At 42.3% G+C, this 18,622-nt stretch overlaps 1 protein-coding gene across 1 annotated transcript in view; it reads left to right on the top strand.

Moving 5' to 3' along the window:
• Positions 1 to 3,461, top strand: part of LOC120531347 (kinase suppressor of Ras 1-like) — a 205,869-nt gene extending 202,408 nt beyond the window's left edge. The window contains exons 19-20 of the mRNA XM_039756660.1: positions 3,190 to 3,327; positions 3,414 to 3,461. Coding sequence (XP_039612594.1) covers positions 3,190 to 3,327; positions 3,414 to 3,435 — 160 coding nt within the window. The 3' untranslated portion in view covers positions 3,436 to 3,461. The remainder of the gene's footprint in view (positions 1 to 3,189; positions 3,328 to 3,413) is intronic.
• Positions 3,462 to 18,622: the final 15,161 nt, after the last annotated feature.

Here is an 18,622-nt window from a genome sequence, read left to right as displayed (position 1 = left end):
TAAAGGATAAAGACAAAAAATACAAATAGTTGCAGAATAGCTTTGTCCAGGGCCCATATGCTGTATATTAGGAAAGCGTGACTGATTATCATTAGAGTGTAGTGTTCAGCGATTAGATGGTAGTTGGCAGGCCGAAAAGCAAGAAGAGACAATCGGAAGGAGAAACAAAATCAATAAAAGGAACAGAACATAAAGGCAAAAAGAAATGTGATTCAAAACCCAGCACAAAAAGCAACAAACTTAACTGTAGAAGCAAAAGCACAAATTTGTTAATCTGAAACACTAAGTATTCACATGTAGCATATATCTGAATGCTGTTTCACAGCTGGTGCCAGCCTACAAAGTGTTGCATTAACAATGTCATACTGGCCATGCCCCTAGAAACAGCTTGTCACATTGTAGCAACAAGCCACAAAATGGCACAGGAAAAACAAGATGGCATCACAGTTGTCAAAAAAACATAATGATAATTAATTCTAACTTTTTCCCTGAAGTAAAAAAGTAACCACTAGTAACCATCAAAACCATCAGAAATCCAAACTACCAGAAAAAATGAATTAAATATGCAAAGATGAATCCAACCATTTTCTAATATACTATGGTGTTGGGAGAAGGACCTGACCCAACCTTGAATGAGAGACCTGTACACAGCAGGGCAACATCAGGCAGACACCCCGTTAGCAGTCAACCTAAGAGGCATATGCTTGGACAGAAAGAGGAGATCTGGACAAAACCGTGGAAAGGATAAGGATTAGCTCAGACTTGACAGGCAGTGACTGGGCTTGGATTTACCATTAAGTCTTGGTAACAGGGTACTAGCTGTACTAATCCTTGAGCCACCCAAATTGCAAGGTGTAACAGTGGAAATGTAGAAGTGCACATTTTTATTACTCTTTCTTTCTTCTGCCTCAAAAACAGCCTTGCTGGGGACAATTTCAAAGTTTTGTTCAATAAATTTTCATATCAATCACTGTTTCCACTGAAGGGTCTTGGGGATCCAAATTCAGTCCTGGTGGCATTTAAATGTTTTTAAATTTCACACTGGAGTCCATCAGAGCACACTCACTAATCTTCAAGATACATGCTATTTCCTTTACCTATGAAAAATAGCTGTTTATTGAAATGACTTGTCATCAACAAACACATTTTTGAAAAGTTTTGCTTCCTGACAATATTTGGTGATCATTGATGGCCAGCTTTAACCTAAAGAACTAGAGTTTCTGATTGATTTAATCATGCAGGAATTTGGAGAAATGTGAAATTAACTTTAATTAGGTTTAGCATGTTTAATCACTTAATTATGCAGACACAGTGCATTACTTGAGCTGAAAAGGTTTTGCTGCCAAATTTCGTTTGTACTCGGCATCTGATGCTTCTCATTTCAGTGTTCACCAATAGACTGCCAGCATTCATGAATTCCACTGGTACCACTTTTCTCTCATTGCAGTGTCCTAGTAAAACCAAGATATGCAGGGAAGAAGTCCAAGTGTGAACACAGTAAATGAATTTTTAGTGACATGTTGTGCTTTGCGGTTGTACAGTCATATGAAGTTTGGGAACCCCTCTCAGCCTGCATAATAATTTACTTTCAACAAAAAAGATAACAGTGGTATGTCTTTCATTTCCTAGGAACATCTGAGTACTGGGGTGTTTTCCGAACAAAGATTTTTAGTGAAGCAGTATTTAGTTGTATGCAATTAAATCAAATTAGAAAAACTGGCTGTGCAAAAATGTGGGTCCCCTTGTAATTTTGCTAATTTGAATGCCTGTAACTGCTCAATGCTGATTACTTGCAACACCAAATTGGTTGGATTAGCTTGTTAAGCCTTGAACTTCACAGACAGGTGTGTCCAATCATGAGAAAAGGTATTTAAGGAGGTCAATTGCAAGTTGTGCTTCCCTTCGACTCTCCTCTGAAGAGTGACAGCATGGGATCCTCAAAGCAACTCCCAAAAGATCTGAAACCAAAGATTGTTCAGTATCATGGTTTAGGGGAAGGCTACAAAAAGCTATCTCAGAGGTTTAAACTGTCAGTTTCAACTGTAAGGAATGTAATCAGGAAATGAAAGGCCACAGGCACAGTAGCTGTTAAACCCAGGTCTGGCAGGCCAAGAAAAATACAGGAGCGGCATATGCCCAGGATTGTGAGAATTGGTTACAGACAACCCACAGATCACCTCTAAAGACCTGCAAGAACATCTTGCTGCAGATGATGTACTGTATCTGTACATCATTCTAAAATTCAGCAAATTTGCACAAAGAACATCTGTATGGCAGGGTGATGAGAAAGAAGCCCTTTCTGCACTCACGCCACAAACAGAGTGGCTTGTTGTATGCAAATGCTCATTTAGACGAGCCAGGTTCATTTTGGAACAAAGTGCTTTGGACTGATGAGACAAAAATTGAGGTATTTGGTCATAACAAAAAGCACTTTGCATGGCGGAAGAAGAACACTGCATTCCAAGAAAAACACCTGCTACCTACTGCCAAGTTTGGTGGAGGTTCCATCATGCTGTGGGGCTATGTGGCTAGTTCAGGTACTGGGGCCCTTTTTAAAGTCGAGGGTCGGATGAATTCAACCCAATATCAACAAATTCTTCAGGATAATGTTCAAGCATCAGTCACAAAGTTCAAGTTACGCAGGGGTTGGATACTCCAACAAGACAATGACCCAAAACATAGTTCAAAATCTACAAAGGCATTCATGCAGAGGGAGAGAGAAGTACAATGTTCTGGAATGGCCGTCACAGTCCCCTGACTTGAATATCATCAAAAATCTATGGGATGATTTGAAGCAGGCTGTCCATGCTTGGCAGCCATCAAATTTAACTGAACTGGAGAGGTTTTGTGTGGAAGAATGGTCAAAAATACCTCCATCCAGAATCCAGACACTCATTAAAGTCTATTGGAGGTGTCTAGAGGCTGTTATATTTGCAAAAGGAGGCTCTAATAAGTATTGATGTAATATCTCTGTTGGGGTGCCCAAATTTATGCACCTGTCTAATTTTGTTATGATGCATATTGCATATTTTCTGTTAATCCAATAAACTTAATGTCATTGCTGAAATACTCCTGTTTCCATAAGGCATGTCATATATTAAAAGAAGTTGCTACTTAGATAGATTTTTATTTATCTTTGGCTGAACTTTCAATCTATCTATCTAATCTATCCATCGTATCGTTCCACAGGTGTCGAGTGGGGCTCAAGTCTGAGTGGACTGCTCGTGCCAGGCTAGTAAGGCAGGTTAAGCTGCACACATGGGACGCTGTTAAGCAGATATATCTACCATTCACACACATCATAGTTGGCTTTTCTCTGTCACACAGGTGAACCAAAGTAATGAAGAAGGGAACTTTGATGATAATCAAGAAATGGAGGTAGCAGTGAATGACATTGTGCTCTCTTCTTTCAGCCTTCCTCTTGTGGTTTACTGAGTTCCTGAGTTGGCTAAAGATAAGGGTGAGTAGCCGACTGGTTGGACCGAGTCACTACATGACATGAGGTCATTGGAGCATACTGTGAATGTCTGACTCTCAAAGACTGCATAAATAAAGTCTGAGACAGAAAAAACACTGAAAAAGTAGTGTAATATGACATATTCTTTAATAGTTGACTAGCAAAATGAGGTTTATAGACTGAAAATCAGCAATGCCAAGGGTTAATGTTGTCCGGAATGGTTAATGTTGTCCTGAATGGCTATTTGATTCAGGGTGATGTATAAAGTTTACCTTTGCCAAATGGTCTCTCCCTTTCTCTTTGTGATGTATCTTGGCCTCTGATGTCACATCCTGTGTTGGTCCCTCGAGCAGGCCATTATTTATGTCAAAAATACATGTGGGGATCTGAACCATGAGACATTACACTCATTTGCATCTCTTACTGTCTCCAGAGAGGATGCTTTCAACAGAAATTGCTTGTGTACATTAGTTAGTCATTTGAATCCCTTTGCAAATGAATTCTCCTGTAGTTGAGCAAGATTAAAATTGAATATAAGCGAACTGCAGTTTTAAAAATGACAACTGTATTTTCCAGTACAAGTAATTTGTAAGTAGGATCGATTTCCGGGCACGGTGGTCTCCCACCTTGTGCCAGATGATACCAGGGCCCCTCTCTACCTGCTCCCGAATAATCCTCCTCGAGCACCAAAAGGAGGGAGAGAAAAAAATATCTTGAAAGCAGAGGTCTGTGCTTTAAGCCTTGTCTGGCTGTCTTGCCTGTCACAGCAGTCATTTAGAGATTACAGCAGTTTGAGCACAAAGAAGAGAATCAAGTGTTTTCTCCAAACATCCAGGATAGATTAAAAGAGGTTTCAGTTATTGCATAAAAAGATCTACTTAAAATACATGTTGACTTTGTTGTCAGCTGTGGCAAATTCTCACTGTTGCTTTTGGACAGAAGTCACTTCTCACTCTTGTGTGGAGCTGCTGGTCCAACCTGCTCTGAAGTTCTCAGTTATTCTATTAAGTAAATTGCATATTTCCCATATTTCCAAATATTTGGTTATTTATAACATACCATATCTGTACAATATAAAGCAGAAGTTAAAGGTCACTCCATCTGCATAGTATCACTTCATTAAATACAAAATTGCAAAAGTTTCTCAACAAAAAATGGCACTGGTGACTGTGTGAATTTTGAAAATGGCCTCTTCACATGGAGGTGTCATCTTTTCTATGCTCATTGTCATTAGTTATAACAAGTTATTTGAATGCCGTGTCCAGCACCACTTTCAATACCTGCAGTATAAGTAATTCTTTCTGCTTTTCCTTCATTTTTTTTCTTATTGCCATCTGCCGCCATTATAAAATGTAGTCTTAGATTGCTTTAAATAATCTGACTGCGAAACATTCAATGGCTGCAGCAAGTTGACTCAGAGTAACAAATCTCACATGAACTAAACAGCACTGCTTGACAGCTGAATGAATGAACAAACAACATCAAAAGCATCCAAAAGTAGCGTCTTGCTGAATTAAAGTAACTGAAGGGAATGGTAAACAAAATGAATCGTCAGTGCTGTAAAGCCCAGGTCAGTGTCACATGATGTATTAAGGCTTATCTGTATCTATTTGGTGGCTCAGGCAGTGGTATGAGCAGCAAAAGCCAGTTGATGGAGTGGCACTCAAAAGTTCATGTTCAGAAAGTCGCACAGTGCCCGAAATAAAATAGAAGTGGTCAGTTGTCAAAGTCAACTTGATAAGACAAGTGTCTGAGTGTCATACGGAAACGTATTTGGGACACTGAAGAAAAAGGTCTATGTCGAGATTAAAGTAAAAATGTTGACTTCAATCTCAAAATTTCCACTTTAATCTTGTAGTTTACTTTGTAATTAAAGTAGGACGTTGTAAACTTCATCTTCATCGCTTCATAACTGATGTTTAATTTACTAGAGTTTCTCAAACCCCATTGTAACTAAAGTAGCATGTTAAATGTGTCATATTTTAAGTGTTCCCTGACCCAGTCATTAATTGATATGTGTTTGTTAAACGGGCTTTCTCTTATACCAACAGGAGCGTGCAGGCAGTGATTGCCATGCAGAATATATTACAGATCTCTGAACATTCTAGAATACTAAGATGTATACTTGATTTCATTTTCATGATGAAATGCATTAAAGTGTGTATTAAACATGTGGGGGCACAGTGGTGCAGCGGTAGCGATGAGGGATAATGGAATAATTTTTTGCAGCTATACTGTGTCCTGTATTAAACATACAAACCCCCAATTCTTTTTCTTTTGTTTTCTTTTTCCTTGTAATTAATCACCTCACAATAAGCGTCTAATAAATGTAAAACCAGTTGAGGGAGGTACGTGTCCTTCTGAGAATCCTGCCTGCAACGGTGCGTGCTCCGGCCCTCAACCCCAGGCCGCCAGGAGGAGCTCTCCCGACAGCAGGATCGTGCCCCGAGTTCCAGCAGGGCCTCATGAACTATGTAGTATTTATACACAGCCCTGCTGGATACCCTGGGGGCCACCGGGAGTCGCTGTAGGGGGGGCTCGTGGGCGCTTGTGTGCCCTATAACCCGGGAGTACATCACGGTCACGTGACAGGAAGGAACGACGTGCTCCCGGGTTGAAGTAAAGGACTGTTTACCCTGACCCGGAAGGAATAAGGAACTGTGGTCTGATTGGGCAGGAACACCTCCGGGTCAGGGTGTATAAAAGGACTCTGGGCCAGTCCAGACACTGAGCTGAGCTGGGAGGTAGGAGGGCGAAGTGTCTGGGCGAAGAGGAGAGAAGATTATTGGGTTTATTCAGTTTGAGTAGTGTGGAGGGTGCTTTGTGCACGTTATCATTTAATAAAGAAGTCTTGGACTTTTATCCGGTGTCTAGCATGGTACTTGAGGGTTCAAGGGAGCACTAGCGCCCCCTACTGCCACAATACATGCTCACTTCTGTTGAATTGAAATGAATTCCTTTATTGTTATTGTATGTACAATGAGATTCAATATGCAACTCCTCCATAAACTTATTTTTCTATAAAATGATAAAAAATAATAATAGTATGATAAAAAAAATGTAAAATATACAATATGAAAGCATAAGTACAATATACTCCTTATACAACAAGTGCCGATAGTGCAAATGGTTCATAAAGAGGCTCAGGTTGTGCAATATTGCAGTTGTAGTGCAAGTTTACAGTGAGGTAATTATAAGTACAAACAGTTCTATCAGAAGCACTTGATGGACTGACCTAGTGGGTTTATAGCTCTGGGGTGAAACTGTTTCTGAGCCTCGAGGTCTGTGCAGGAAAGGCTCTGAAGTGTTTGCCGGATTGGAGAAGTTCAAATAGACTGTGGCTTGGGTGATTGGAATCCAGGTAGATGCTGGTGGCCTTCCTTGAGGGTGCAGTGTGTGCTCTAAATGTCCCCCAGGACTGATAGCTGTATCCCAATAATCCTCTACTCTTTTGACACAAGCTGCCATAGAGTTTTCCAATCAGCTGATATGCAGTTGTGATACCACACACCCAGATACAATCATGGTGCACTAAGAGTAACAACACTAAAGCACCTGTGATATTGGGAATAGTCTGACCATTCTGTGCACCATTATATTGTTACAGAATCATTACCATCAAGTTTCTTAAATTTGTAAACAATATGCAATTAATTTTGGTGTATTTGATAAAGGCCTTGTCATGGATATAAGTCTAAACAAGAAAGGGAAACCACAATAACAATGCTTTGACACTGGGTGCTGACAGTTTGCAAAACCGGGCAGAAACCTTCATACGCATGGTGAGAGGCTACCGTGAAAATGTGTGTGGTTTTATCGCCAAGTTTAGTTTTTATACATCTCGGGGTGAGCGTGGAAACAAGTGTAAGCAACATTTCTTGCGTACGCACCATTTATACATGAGGCCCCAGGTCATGTCAATTACAGAAATTCTCAGATGATTCTGAGCTCTTGGGGTGTATTGATAAGGGGAATGAGACAAAGTATAGGAGTCATGTGGAAACGTTTGTTTCTTGGAGCAGAGAGAATTGCCTGCAACTTAACATCAGCAAAACCACATCAGCCACTATTCACGGAGTGAATGTAGAGGTGGTACACTGCTGCAGATATTTGGGGGTCCACATTAGTGATTGACTGGATGGGTCTTATAACACAGAGGATATGTATAAAAAAGGGGTTGTTGTTTGTCATAATATAATAATATTATTTATTTACTGTATTTGTTGAGCTTCTGTAAAAAGCTGAATTCCCCCATGTGGACAAATTAATTTCTATCTATCGATAATGCTTACTAAGGCACTTTACAGTGCTGACCTGTTAAATATTTGATTACTGTATATACTTGCAGATAAGTTCTTCCGCAGATAAGTAAGGAGTTGATTTTACTGTATAATTTCTGGTATTTTATAATGACGGTCGTATAAGTCAAATGCGGAAAACTCACGCTATTGGTCCAAGAGATTATGATATGCTAACGCCCACCTGAGAGAGTAACCACAGAGCACACTGCCTTTTCTTTCTATGTGGGTACAGCAATGAACTGTATCAGCGCGTGCTCCTAACCTCTCTCTCTCTCGCTCTCTGTTGTGCCTACGTGACCACATGTTAATACCCAAACTATTCCGAAATAACTTTTGAACTGTTTTGTGTTTTTTGTATCTCACACCCTCATACACCTTTATCATAAGGGCATCCCTTATCTACAATGGAACGTTCAATCGAAGAAAATATGAAACTGGTTTTAAATTAAAAGTCGTTGAAGTGGCGGAAAACAAACAAACAAAATTCACTGCATCTGAGAAACTGGTGCGTGGAGGAGGCAAGAAGATGTAAAAAAAAAAATTAAGTGTCGTATTTTTGAACGGGCGTATAAGTTGGGGTCTGATTTTGTCATCAATTTTCAGGTTTCAAGACCCGACTTATACATGAGTATACACTCACCTAAAGGATTATTAGGAACACCTGTTCAATTTCTCATTAATGCAATTATCTAATCAACCAATCACATGGCAGTTGCTTCAATGCATTTAGGGGTGTGGTCCTGGTCAAGGCAATCTCCTGAACTCCAAACTGAATGTCAGAATGGGAAAGAAAGGTGATTTAAGCAATTTTGAGCGTGGCATGGTTGTTGGTGCCAGGCGGGCCGGTCTGAGTATTTCACAATCTGCTCAGTTACTGGGATTTTCACGCACAACCATTTCTAGGGTTTACAAAGAATGGTGTGAAAAGGGAAAAACATCCAGTATGCGGCAGTCCTGTGGGCAAAAATGCCTTGTTGATGCTAGAGGTCAGAGGAGAATGGGCCGACTGATTCAAGCTGATAGAAGAGCAACTTTGATTGAAATAACCACTCGTTACAACCGAGGTATGGAGCAAAGCATTTGTGAAGCCACAACACGCACAACCTTGAGGTGGATGGGCTACAACAGCAGAAGACCCCACCGGGTACCACTCATCTCCACTACAAATAGGAAAAAGAGGCTACAATTTGCACAAGTTCATCACAATTGGACAGTTGAAGACTGGAAAAATGTTGCCTGGTCTGATGAGTCTCGATTTCTGTTGAGACATTCAAATGGTAGAGTCAGAATTTGGTGTAGACAGAATGAGAACATGGATCCATCATGCCTTGTTACCACTGTGCAGGCTGGTGGTGGTGGTGTAATGGTGTGGGGGATGTTTTCTTGGCACACGTTAGGCCCCTTAGTGCCAATTGGGCATCGTTTAAATGCCACGGGCTACCTGAGCATTGTTTCTGACCATGTCCATCCCTTCATGACCACCATGTACCCATCCTCTGATGGCTACTTCCAGCAGGATAATGCACCATGTCACAAAGCTCGAATCATTTCAAATTGGTTTCTTGAACATGACAATGAGTTCACTGTACTAAAATGGCCCCCACAGTCACCAGATCTCAACCCAATAGAGCATCTTTGGGATGTGGTGGAACGGGAGCTTCGTGCCCTGGATGTGCATCCCACAAATCTCCATCAACTGCAAGATTCTATCCTATCAATATGGGCCAACATTTCTAAAGAATGCTTTCAGCACCTTGTTGAATCAATGCCACGTAGAATTAAGGCAGTTCTGAAGGCGAAAGGGGGTCAAACACCGTATTAGTATGGTGGTCCTAATAATCCTTTAGGTGAGTATATACGATATGTGTATTTTTTTTAATTGAAGCTAATGTGAAGTGACTTGTGGAGTGTCACACCGTGCATCAGAGGTGTGGATTCAACCAACATGCCTCATAAGACTCTCTGCCACACTGCCTACCTGTAAAATGCCCATCAATAGCAGTGATACTATGGAAATGAATGCATCAAACAAAGCAGCATGTACAGTATGCTGAACTCATTGCCTTGACTTGAGTTCCAGAATATTTTGAGAAAATTGCCAAGCAAGAGCAAATTGGGGGTTTGTACTTTAGAAACACTGAGATGAATAAACACCTCATCTGTGAGAGTATTCACTTTGTGAGGTCACCATTACGCCTGCAATGTAATGACTGCATACACTTTTGTTATTCGCACAGGATCTAGTTGATGGCACATCCACTCTTATTTTAAAAAATAGCTACAATAAAGATATGTACATTATAGGATTGACAATGGACTGACACTACTACATAACTGGCATCTCCCAATTACAACGAACTGGTTTATAAAAATGAATGTAACAAAGAAACTGACGCCCTGTTCTCTTCACAGATGAGAGCAGGTTCAGAGTGAGCACAAGTGACAGACGAGAAAGAGTCTGGAGACGTTGTGGCGAACGTTATGCAGCCTACATTATCATCAAGTATGGCCTGTTTGGCGGATGGTCAGTGATGGTCTGGGGAGGCACATCCTTGGAGGGTCCATGTGCTAGGCAATAGTACCCTGACTGCTGTTAGATACCAAGATGAAATCCTTAGAGCCATTGTCAGATCTTGCGCTGGTGCAGTGGGCCCTGGGTTCCTCCTGGTGCAGGAAATGCCCAGAAGCATGTGGCCAGAGGCACTATGTAGGTAGTTCCTTGATGCCATTTTTAGTTTGCACATTCCCCAGACCTGAATCCAATTGAGAACCTCTGGGCTGTTATATATCTATGCATCCGACACTGCCAAATAGCGCCACAGACTGTCCAGGAGCTCACTGATGCCCTAATTCAGGTCTGGGAGGAGATCCCCCAGGACACCATTCACCATCTCATCAGCAGCATGCTCAGAGGTCGTTGGGAGTGCCTACAGGCATGTGGGGGCCTCACACACTACTGACTCACATTATGAGTTGCTGTGATGAAATTCACACAAGTTGGATCAACCTGAGATTTCAATTTTTGAATCTAATTTTCAGCGTGATGTTGAACCCAGTCCTAAATAGGTTGGTGATTTTGGTTTCCATTGAACATTGTTACATCATTTTGTTCTTAATGAATTGCACACTATTACTTAGTAAAGATTTTCCACTTGAATATTTTGTTTGTCGAGATCTGTTGTGTGATTTAATTGCCCCTTTCATTTTTCTGAACAGTGTATATCACACTAATCAACATGTAACTGTAACAAAATGGCACCAGAATCTACTGCTGCCATGTCCTCTACCTGTTCCACTTCCAACTCCATAGGACCTGTCTGCACACTATGCTGCTTATATCACTACTAGCTATGTAAGCCCTGAAATCCTTAGGAAAAAAAAATTGAAATGTAGAGATGTCAGGTAATTGAAAGGAGCTACTCTGGGCATCTCTCTCCTAGGAGGGTTTGTTTTGCTGACAGGCTCGTATCTCTTGTGCATCAGCGGCGTGAGGAAATGTAAACTGGATACAGTTTTGCCGATGTTAGCGGCTATGCGACTTTGTCTTACATCTGAGGTTTCGTTTTGCTGATGTGCTTGCCTCGTTTGTGTTATTAGCGGCTAAGTGAGTTTTCTGTTTCCTTGGAGGTGGAGTTGTGGTAAGGGCTCTCTCACTTCCGGGCCAGACAAACACACACACTTTCATGCGTAAATGTTTATACATAAGATTCCTTTCCTAGTCGGCTATCATCATCTTCACATATTTTCTTCTCTTGATTCCTGATAGAGTCAAATATACAGCTGGCGATGTGCAAGCACTGGCTGAGTTAGGTAATATGCCCACCTTTTCAAATGTCTGGCCCTGAGCCTTGTGTCAATATGTTTGTGTGTCTCAACTTCTCTTTTCCTACATGTACCCTCAGCTTTCCTCCTCCACCTTTTCTTGGTATTCTTATCCTTCTCAGTCTCTCTTGCCTAGCACTTCCTTTCTTGCTCATGTTCATAGAAATGAACTTGCTGGGGAATGCCACCATTCCACTTGCCAGCATTCCTTATCCTTCCTTCCTTCCTTCCTCTAGAGATTAGCAGGGGCCTGCGGCACATCTTGACAGCATTGAACACAAGGCACACATCAACTCTGGTTCAGTTTGGAGCCACTAATTTAAGTTAACCTGCAGGTCTTTGGAGACTGGGAGGAGGACACATGTGGCCCGAATTCCCTAACCACTGAGCTACCCTACCTAGTGACAAAGAATCTCAAAGAAAAGGCAGAAGTCAATATATCTAATGTTGCATTAAAGCATATCTCCATTAATTTGCAGCAACCTAAAATCCTCTTTATTCATAAATGAACAAGATACTTCATGACCAGCATGAATGTTCCATAGAACTCTGTTAAGAGGAAATAAACATTTTGAACTTCAATCCTGTTTGACATGTAAGACTTTTAATTTGGAACTAGAATTGCTGCAATTCACTATAAAAACAGCCAATACAGTGTGGCAGCTGGCCCAGACACAGACAGGCAGACACGTTCATTTTCCCACCACACGTTTATTTACAGTAATATAATGTCCATAAGTGCACCACAAACCCTCAAAGTCCCCAAAGTCCTGGCCACACAATGCCTTACTTCCTTCAGGCCGCCTCCTTGCCTCCTTTCTTCCAGCTCAGTCCACTCCGCTCCCGACTCTCGCCTCAAATGAAGGGAGGCGGCCCCTTTTATCCACACCCGGATGTGTTCCAGGTGCTTCCTGGCAATCTCCAACTGACACGCCCCTGTGTGGCGGAAGTGCCGGCTGTATCCCCAGAAGCACTCCGGATGTCCCTGCTCCTCTTCCCCCCCAGCACTTCCTGGTGTGGCGGAAGTGCTGAGGCCCAGGGCTCCAAAGGCATGGGGGCGCCCCCTGGTGGCGACCACGGGCCCCTACAGGGTGGAGCTTCAAAGCTCTGTACCCGTGGCCCCCAAAGGGACTAGGGCGGTCGCCCTGGGCTTCTCGGCCGAGTCGCCACCCCAGCCACCTCTGACAACAGTTGGGTCCATAAATATTTGTTCAGAGACAACTTTTTTCTAATTTTGGTCCTGTAAATTACCACAATGAATTTTAAATTAAACAACTCAGATGCAGTTGAAGTGCAGACATTCGGCTTTAATTCAGCGGGTTGAACAAAAAGATTGCATAAAAATGTGAGGCAACTAAAGTATTTTTTAACACAATCCCTTCATTTCAGGGGCTCAAAAGTAATTGGACAAATTAAATAACTGGAAATAAAATGTTCATTCCTAATACTTGGTTGAAAACCCTTTGCTGGCAGTGACAGCCTGAAGTCTTGAACTCATGGACATCACCAGATGCTGGGTTTCCTCCTTTTTAATGCTCTGCCAGGCCTTTACTGCAGCGGCTTTCAGTTACTGTTTGTTTGTGGGCCTTTCTGTCCAAAGTTTAGTCTTCAACAAGTGAAATGCATGCCCAATTGGGTTAAGATCAGGTGACTGACTTGGCCATTCAAGAATTTTCCACTTCTTTGCTTTAATAAACTCCTGGGTTGCTTTGGCTGTATGTTTTGGGCCATTGTCCATCTGTATCATGAACCGCTGCCCAATCAATTTGACTGCATTTAGCTGGATTTGAGCAGACAGTATGTCTCTGAACACCTCAGAATTCATTTGGCTGCTTCTGTCCTGTGTCACATCATCAATAAACACTAGTGTCCCAGTGCCACTGGCAGCCATGCATGCCCAAGCCATCACACTGCCTCCACCGTGTTTTACAGATGATGTGGCATGCTTTGGATGTTCCACGCCATCTCCATACTTTTTTCTTGCCATCTGTGGTATATGGCCGGCTTGTTATCCCGGCCAATACCCCCAGGCTGCCAGATGGAGTCCTCCCTGCAGTATGGAGGTGCCCCGAAGACCAGCAGGGAGTCATGGACTATGTAGTTTTTATACAAGACCCTGCTGGATACCACAGGGGCTGCAAGAGGGAGCTGCAGGGAGGACCGAAGAATCATTTGTGCCCTATAACCCGGAAGTGCGTCACAGGAAGAGCTACAACAGGAGTGACGTGCTTCCAGGGTGAGAAGAAGGACTTGTACCTGACCCGGAAGTGATAGAGAAACACATGGACTGGGAATTGGGAACACTTTCGGGTCAGGGTATATAAAAGGACTGTGGGACCTCCCAGATGGCAAGCTGAGCTGGGTGGAAAGGTGGCAACACGTCTGGGAGTGGTTAATGAATATTGCGGAGGAGAGGGTGCTTTGTGCACTGTGCAGAAGTAATAAAGTCAACTATTGGGCTTTTTCCTGGTGTCCGGTGTCTTGGACAAGGGTTCAAAAGAGCGATACTGCCCCCAATCTGTCACACATCATTTTGGTTGAGGTTGATCTTGGTTTCATCTGTCCAAAGAATGTTTTTCCAGAACTGTGCTGGCTTTTTTAGATGTTCTTTAGCAAAGTCCAATATAGCCTTTCTATTCTTGAGGCTTATGAGTGGCTTGCACCTTGCAGTGCACCCTCTGTATTTACTTTCAAGCAGTGTTCTCTTTATGGTAGACTTGGATATCGATACGCCTACCCCCTGGAGAGTGTTGTTCACTTGATTGGCTGTTGTGAAGGGGTTTCTCTTCACCATGGAAATGATTCTGCGATCATCCACCACTGTTGTCTTCCGTGAACGTCCAGGTCTTTTTGCGTTGCTGAGATCACCAGTGCTTGCTTTCTTTCTCAAACTGTAGATTTCGCCGCTTGTAATATTGTAGCAATTTCTCGGATGGGTTTTTTCTGTTTTCGCAGATAAGTATGGCTTCTTTCACCTGCATGGAGAGCTCCTTTGACCGCATGTTGTCTCTTCACAGCAATATCTTCCACGTGTAAGCACCACACCTCAAATCAACTCCAGGCCTTTTATCTGCTTAATTGATAATGACATAACGACAGACTTGCCCACACCTGCCCATGAAATGGCCTTTGAGTCAATTGCCCAATTACTTTTGAGCCCCTGAAATGAAGGGATTGTGTTAAAAAAATGTTCACCCCACTGAATTAAAGCTGAAAGTCTGCAATTCAACAGCATCTGAGTTGTTTCATTTAAAATTCATTGTGGTAATGTACAGAACCAAAATTAGAAAAAAGTTGTCTCTGTCCAAATATTTATGGACCTAACTGTAGTAACTAAAATGCAGTTCACCATCCATCCATCTTTTAAACCCATTGTGTGGTTTTTAAACTCTTTTGGGACTCCCCCCAACGGGACCACAAGCCAAAGAGCGTGATCACTGTGTCTGTGGAAGAGAGTTTCTGTCGCCGGGGCAAACACAGGCTCCTAGTGCTGCAGCGGCTCACCACAAAAGCAAATCCGAGCTGACCACCGTCGTGTTATAAGCACATGTCGTCAATGGGTGATGCAGGGAACAGTATTAATTGGCCACTAACCTGGGCACGACCCTGCCTGACTGCTGTGTCTGTGTATAGGAGAGCGGTAGATAAATAAATAACAATACAATACAATAAATAACCATGCTGTTCCTGTTTCAAGCTGAACAAAAGCTGGTTTTGCTGAAGTACTGAGACTTGTGTTTTAGGGTGCAAGACAGAGACTCACATCACACCATATAGACAAAGTGTACAATATTCATGGGCATCAGCCCAATACGCCTTAACTGCCTAGGACGCCAACAAAAACCTGAACTTTTAAGGAAGGAACAAACATTACAATTTAAGTAGAACTGAGCAGCATGTTAGCACAGCAGGAAGTGCTGCTTGCGCTTTATGAGTCCAACATTCTGGGTTCAAAGCCCATGGTTGATTGCAGTCTGTGTTCTGTCCGGGTTGATGTGGGTTGTCTTCCAACATCAACAAAACATGCTAGTTAGGTTAACTGCCACCTCCAAATGGACTTTGAGTGGGCTCGGCAATGGACTGATGCCCTCTCCGGGGCTGAATTGCATTAAATGAATTACAGAATATTAATGTCATGTTACATCATTAATCACTTCAGAGCAGCAATATTTCCCAAAGTTTCTTGGTAACCTCAGAAGGCAAGCTACTGCTTTAGGCAGACCAACCTCTCATGCCCATTATACTCCCTATTCAGGTACCCATCACTTACCTTGAAATGTCTTCTGTACCAGATCATGTCCTCCAAGTATGATGACTCTTTATCTGGAGAGGACCTTTTCCTCGCCCTCCTTTCAGTGATATAGCAATTGTAACTTTGTATCACTTGTCTTCACTCATTTTAGGCCTATGAGTTCTTCAAGATGTCAAAAGGCTGGACGTCTTGACTGTCTTAGACCAGTGAACACTACATCAGTGTTATTGTGAAACTGTCCAGGGTAATTGTCCAGGAAATATGCCCTTTGCCCAAAAAACTTACTGTCCTTGTTGGATAAAAGTGTGTAGCCACCACAAACTACTGTGGTCAGCCCTCAGACCAGACTCTCTGTCTGACAGATACCGTTGAAGAGGTTAACAGAAGTCACTACAGGCAGAAGTTCCTTCTTTGTCATTTGGTTCTGCTTTAGATGCAATGAATAAGCCAAAAGTGATTTTTGACCATTCTGTGTGACACATATAAAGTACAGTATGTAAATATATGGTGTTACATGAGGAAGGAGAAATGTTAGATTGGAATGCACAATGGGAGGTTTGATACTTGAATATATCCCTTATGAGAAAGACCTAGGAGTCATGGTGGACTATTTACATCAAGACAGTGTCCGAAAAGCATTCCATACATCCATTCATTTCCTAAACCTGCTTATCCTAAGCAGGGTTGTGGGAAAGCTGAAGCATATCTCAACAAGAATCAGGTCCAAGGCAGCAACAATCCCTGGACAAGAAGGCCATTAGAAGGTTAGGTTATATAGCACGTTGCCGCACCCACCACACAACAAAACAGCTCAGGATTCTGGTTGGAAATCTTTGCTTCTACAGACATTATCCCAAATGACTGGAAAACAGGATTTGTCATTCCAATCTGGAAAGGGAAGGGTGATTGCCTGGATTGCAGGCAACTACACAGGGATAACACTGCTCTCGGTGCCAGGTAAAGTCCTTTCTAGGGTCGTCCTCAATAGGATCTGTGATCATTGGCTCACCTACCAGCGACCGGAACAGTCTGGTTTTACGCCCAAGAAGTCTACCATCAACCACATCCTGGCACTGAGTGTTCTAATGGTGTACAAAGACGAATATCGGCAGAGTTTCTTTTCAGCCTTTGTCAATTTTTCTGTAAAGCGCTTGACTCAGTTGTTCAAGCTGCCCTGTGTGACATCCTGAGACTTAACAGGATCCTCCTGAAGTTGTTGGATATCATGGCCGGCCTCTACACTGGTACTGTGAGTGCTGTGCAGAGCAGAGGCAGAAACTTCGTGTTTTTCTCAGTTGATTCTGGGGTTCGTCAGGGGTGTGTTCTTGCTCCTACTCTGTTCAGTGCTTGTATGGACTGGGTGTTGGGCAAGGTCGGTGGGTCCAGTGGTTGTGGGGCATCTGTTGGAGAAGAAAGATTCACTGATCTTGACTTTGATGATGATGCTGTGATGTTTGTGGAGTCAACGGAGGCTCTGATCGGGGCTCTCGAGAGACTAAGCGAGGAGTCTGAGTGTCTAGGCTTGTGAGTGTCCTGGAAAAAAAACAAGATCCAGGCATTTAATGACCTCTCGGGCACAGCCATCAACAGTGTGTCTGTCTGTGGAGAGAGTGTTGACCTCTGAGCACATTGTCAGAAATTAATGCGATGCTCACACGTGAGTTGCAGTACCAGCAAAAAACTGGGTGTTGTGTTTGTTCAAGTTTTGGTACATGAGGTCAGCATCATTGTTTATTATCATAATCTCAATAGTTACAAACATGCCTGTCAGAACAGCTGGCATCAAATGGAAACAAATTCGAGACAGATATGTATGTGCAAAGCGGAAAATGTCCAAGAAAAGAAGTGGGGATTTGGTTGTTGCAAGACAACACAATGTGATGGTAAGCCGCATTGCAGCTCCAACAGGATCAATGTGCGTACTTCAATGTTTGATGAATGGTTTGATGTGGTGAAGCAAATCATCAAACTTAAATGCTGACATATGAAAGTATTTGTGTTGTTTCTCACATTGGCAATACAAGCATTGCATATTTCCCATTGCTATTGCCATCTTGTTTTGCTCCTTCGCAATAGCATCAGAATGCAAAGAATTTTTATCTTCAACATCAAATTACAACACAGTGAAAACAGACGTTGTTTTCTCATTGTGATGACATCTCACACTGCCACCTTTTGGAATCCTCCAGATTTATAAGAATACTTTCTGGATGCACTGTAACTATGGTAGAAATCTTAAGGCAAGAGAAAGCCATGGAAAAATACCACTGTCGTACATTTCTTCAGTGGGATTTTTAAAGATTGAGTGCCCATCTTTGGAGGAGTTTGTAGGCAGTTCTTTTAGGTACAGGTTCCATCCCTACAAGGTGGCTTCGAACCTAATGAAACACTGGCAGGCTTTATGCCCAGACTTTCCACAGCACATTCAGTGAGCCATTTCCATGTTCTGCTGACCAGTGCTATATATAGTGTGACACCAAAGAGATGCCACTAAGCCCCGAACATCAGGCACAATTACAACTAACACAGTCATGGGTTGAGCTAAAGATTGATTATTTGCACAGTACCTTCATTAAACAGACAATCACAGTCCAAAATGTAATCACTACTGTAAGAGCCAATCCTAGAAGGATAAAGCTTTAAGTTAAACTCATATTAGTGTTTGCTTTAGTAGAACAGAATATAATTTTCTTTATAGATCTAGTTATAGATTATTGTATAGCCTTTCACCCCCTGTAAGTTAATATGAGATGAACTTTCTTGCTATATCAGTAATACAGTGTGTTTGGA

The sequence above is a fragment of the Polypterus senegalus genome, chromosome 6 (genome assembly GCF_016835505.1).
Source record: "Polypterus senegalus isolate Bchr_013 chromosome 6, ASM1683550v1, whole genome shotgun sequence".
NCBI lineage: Eukaryota > Metazoa > Chordata > Cladistia > Polypteriformes > Polypteridae > Polypterus > Polypterus senegalus.
This window is presented reverse-complemented; position numbering and strand designations above follow the sequence as displayed.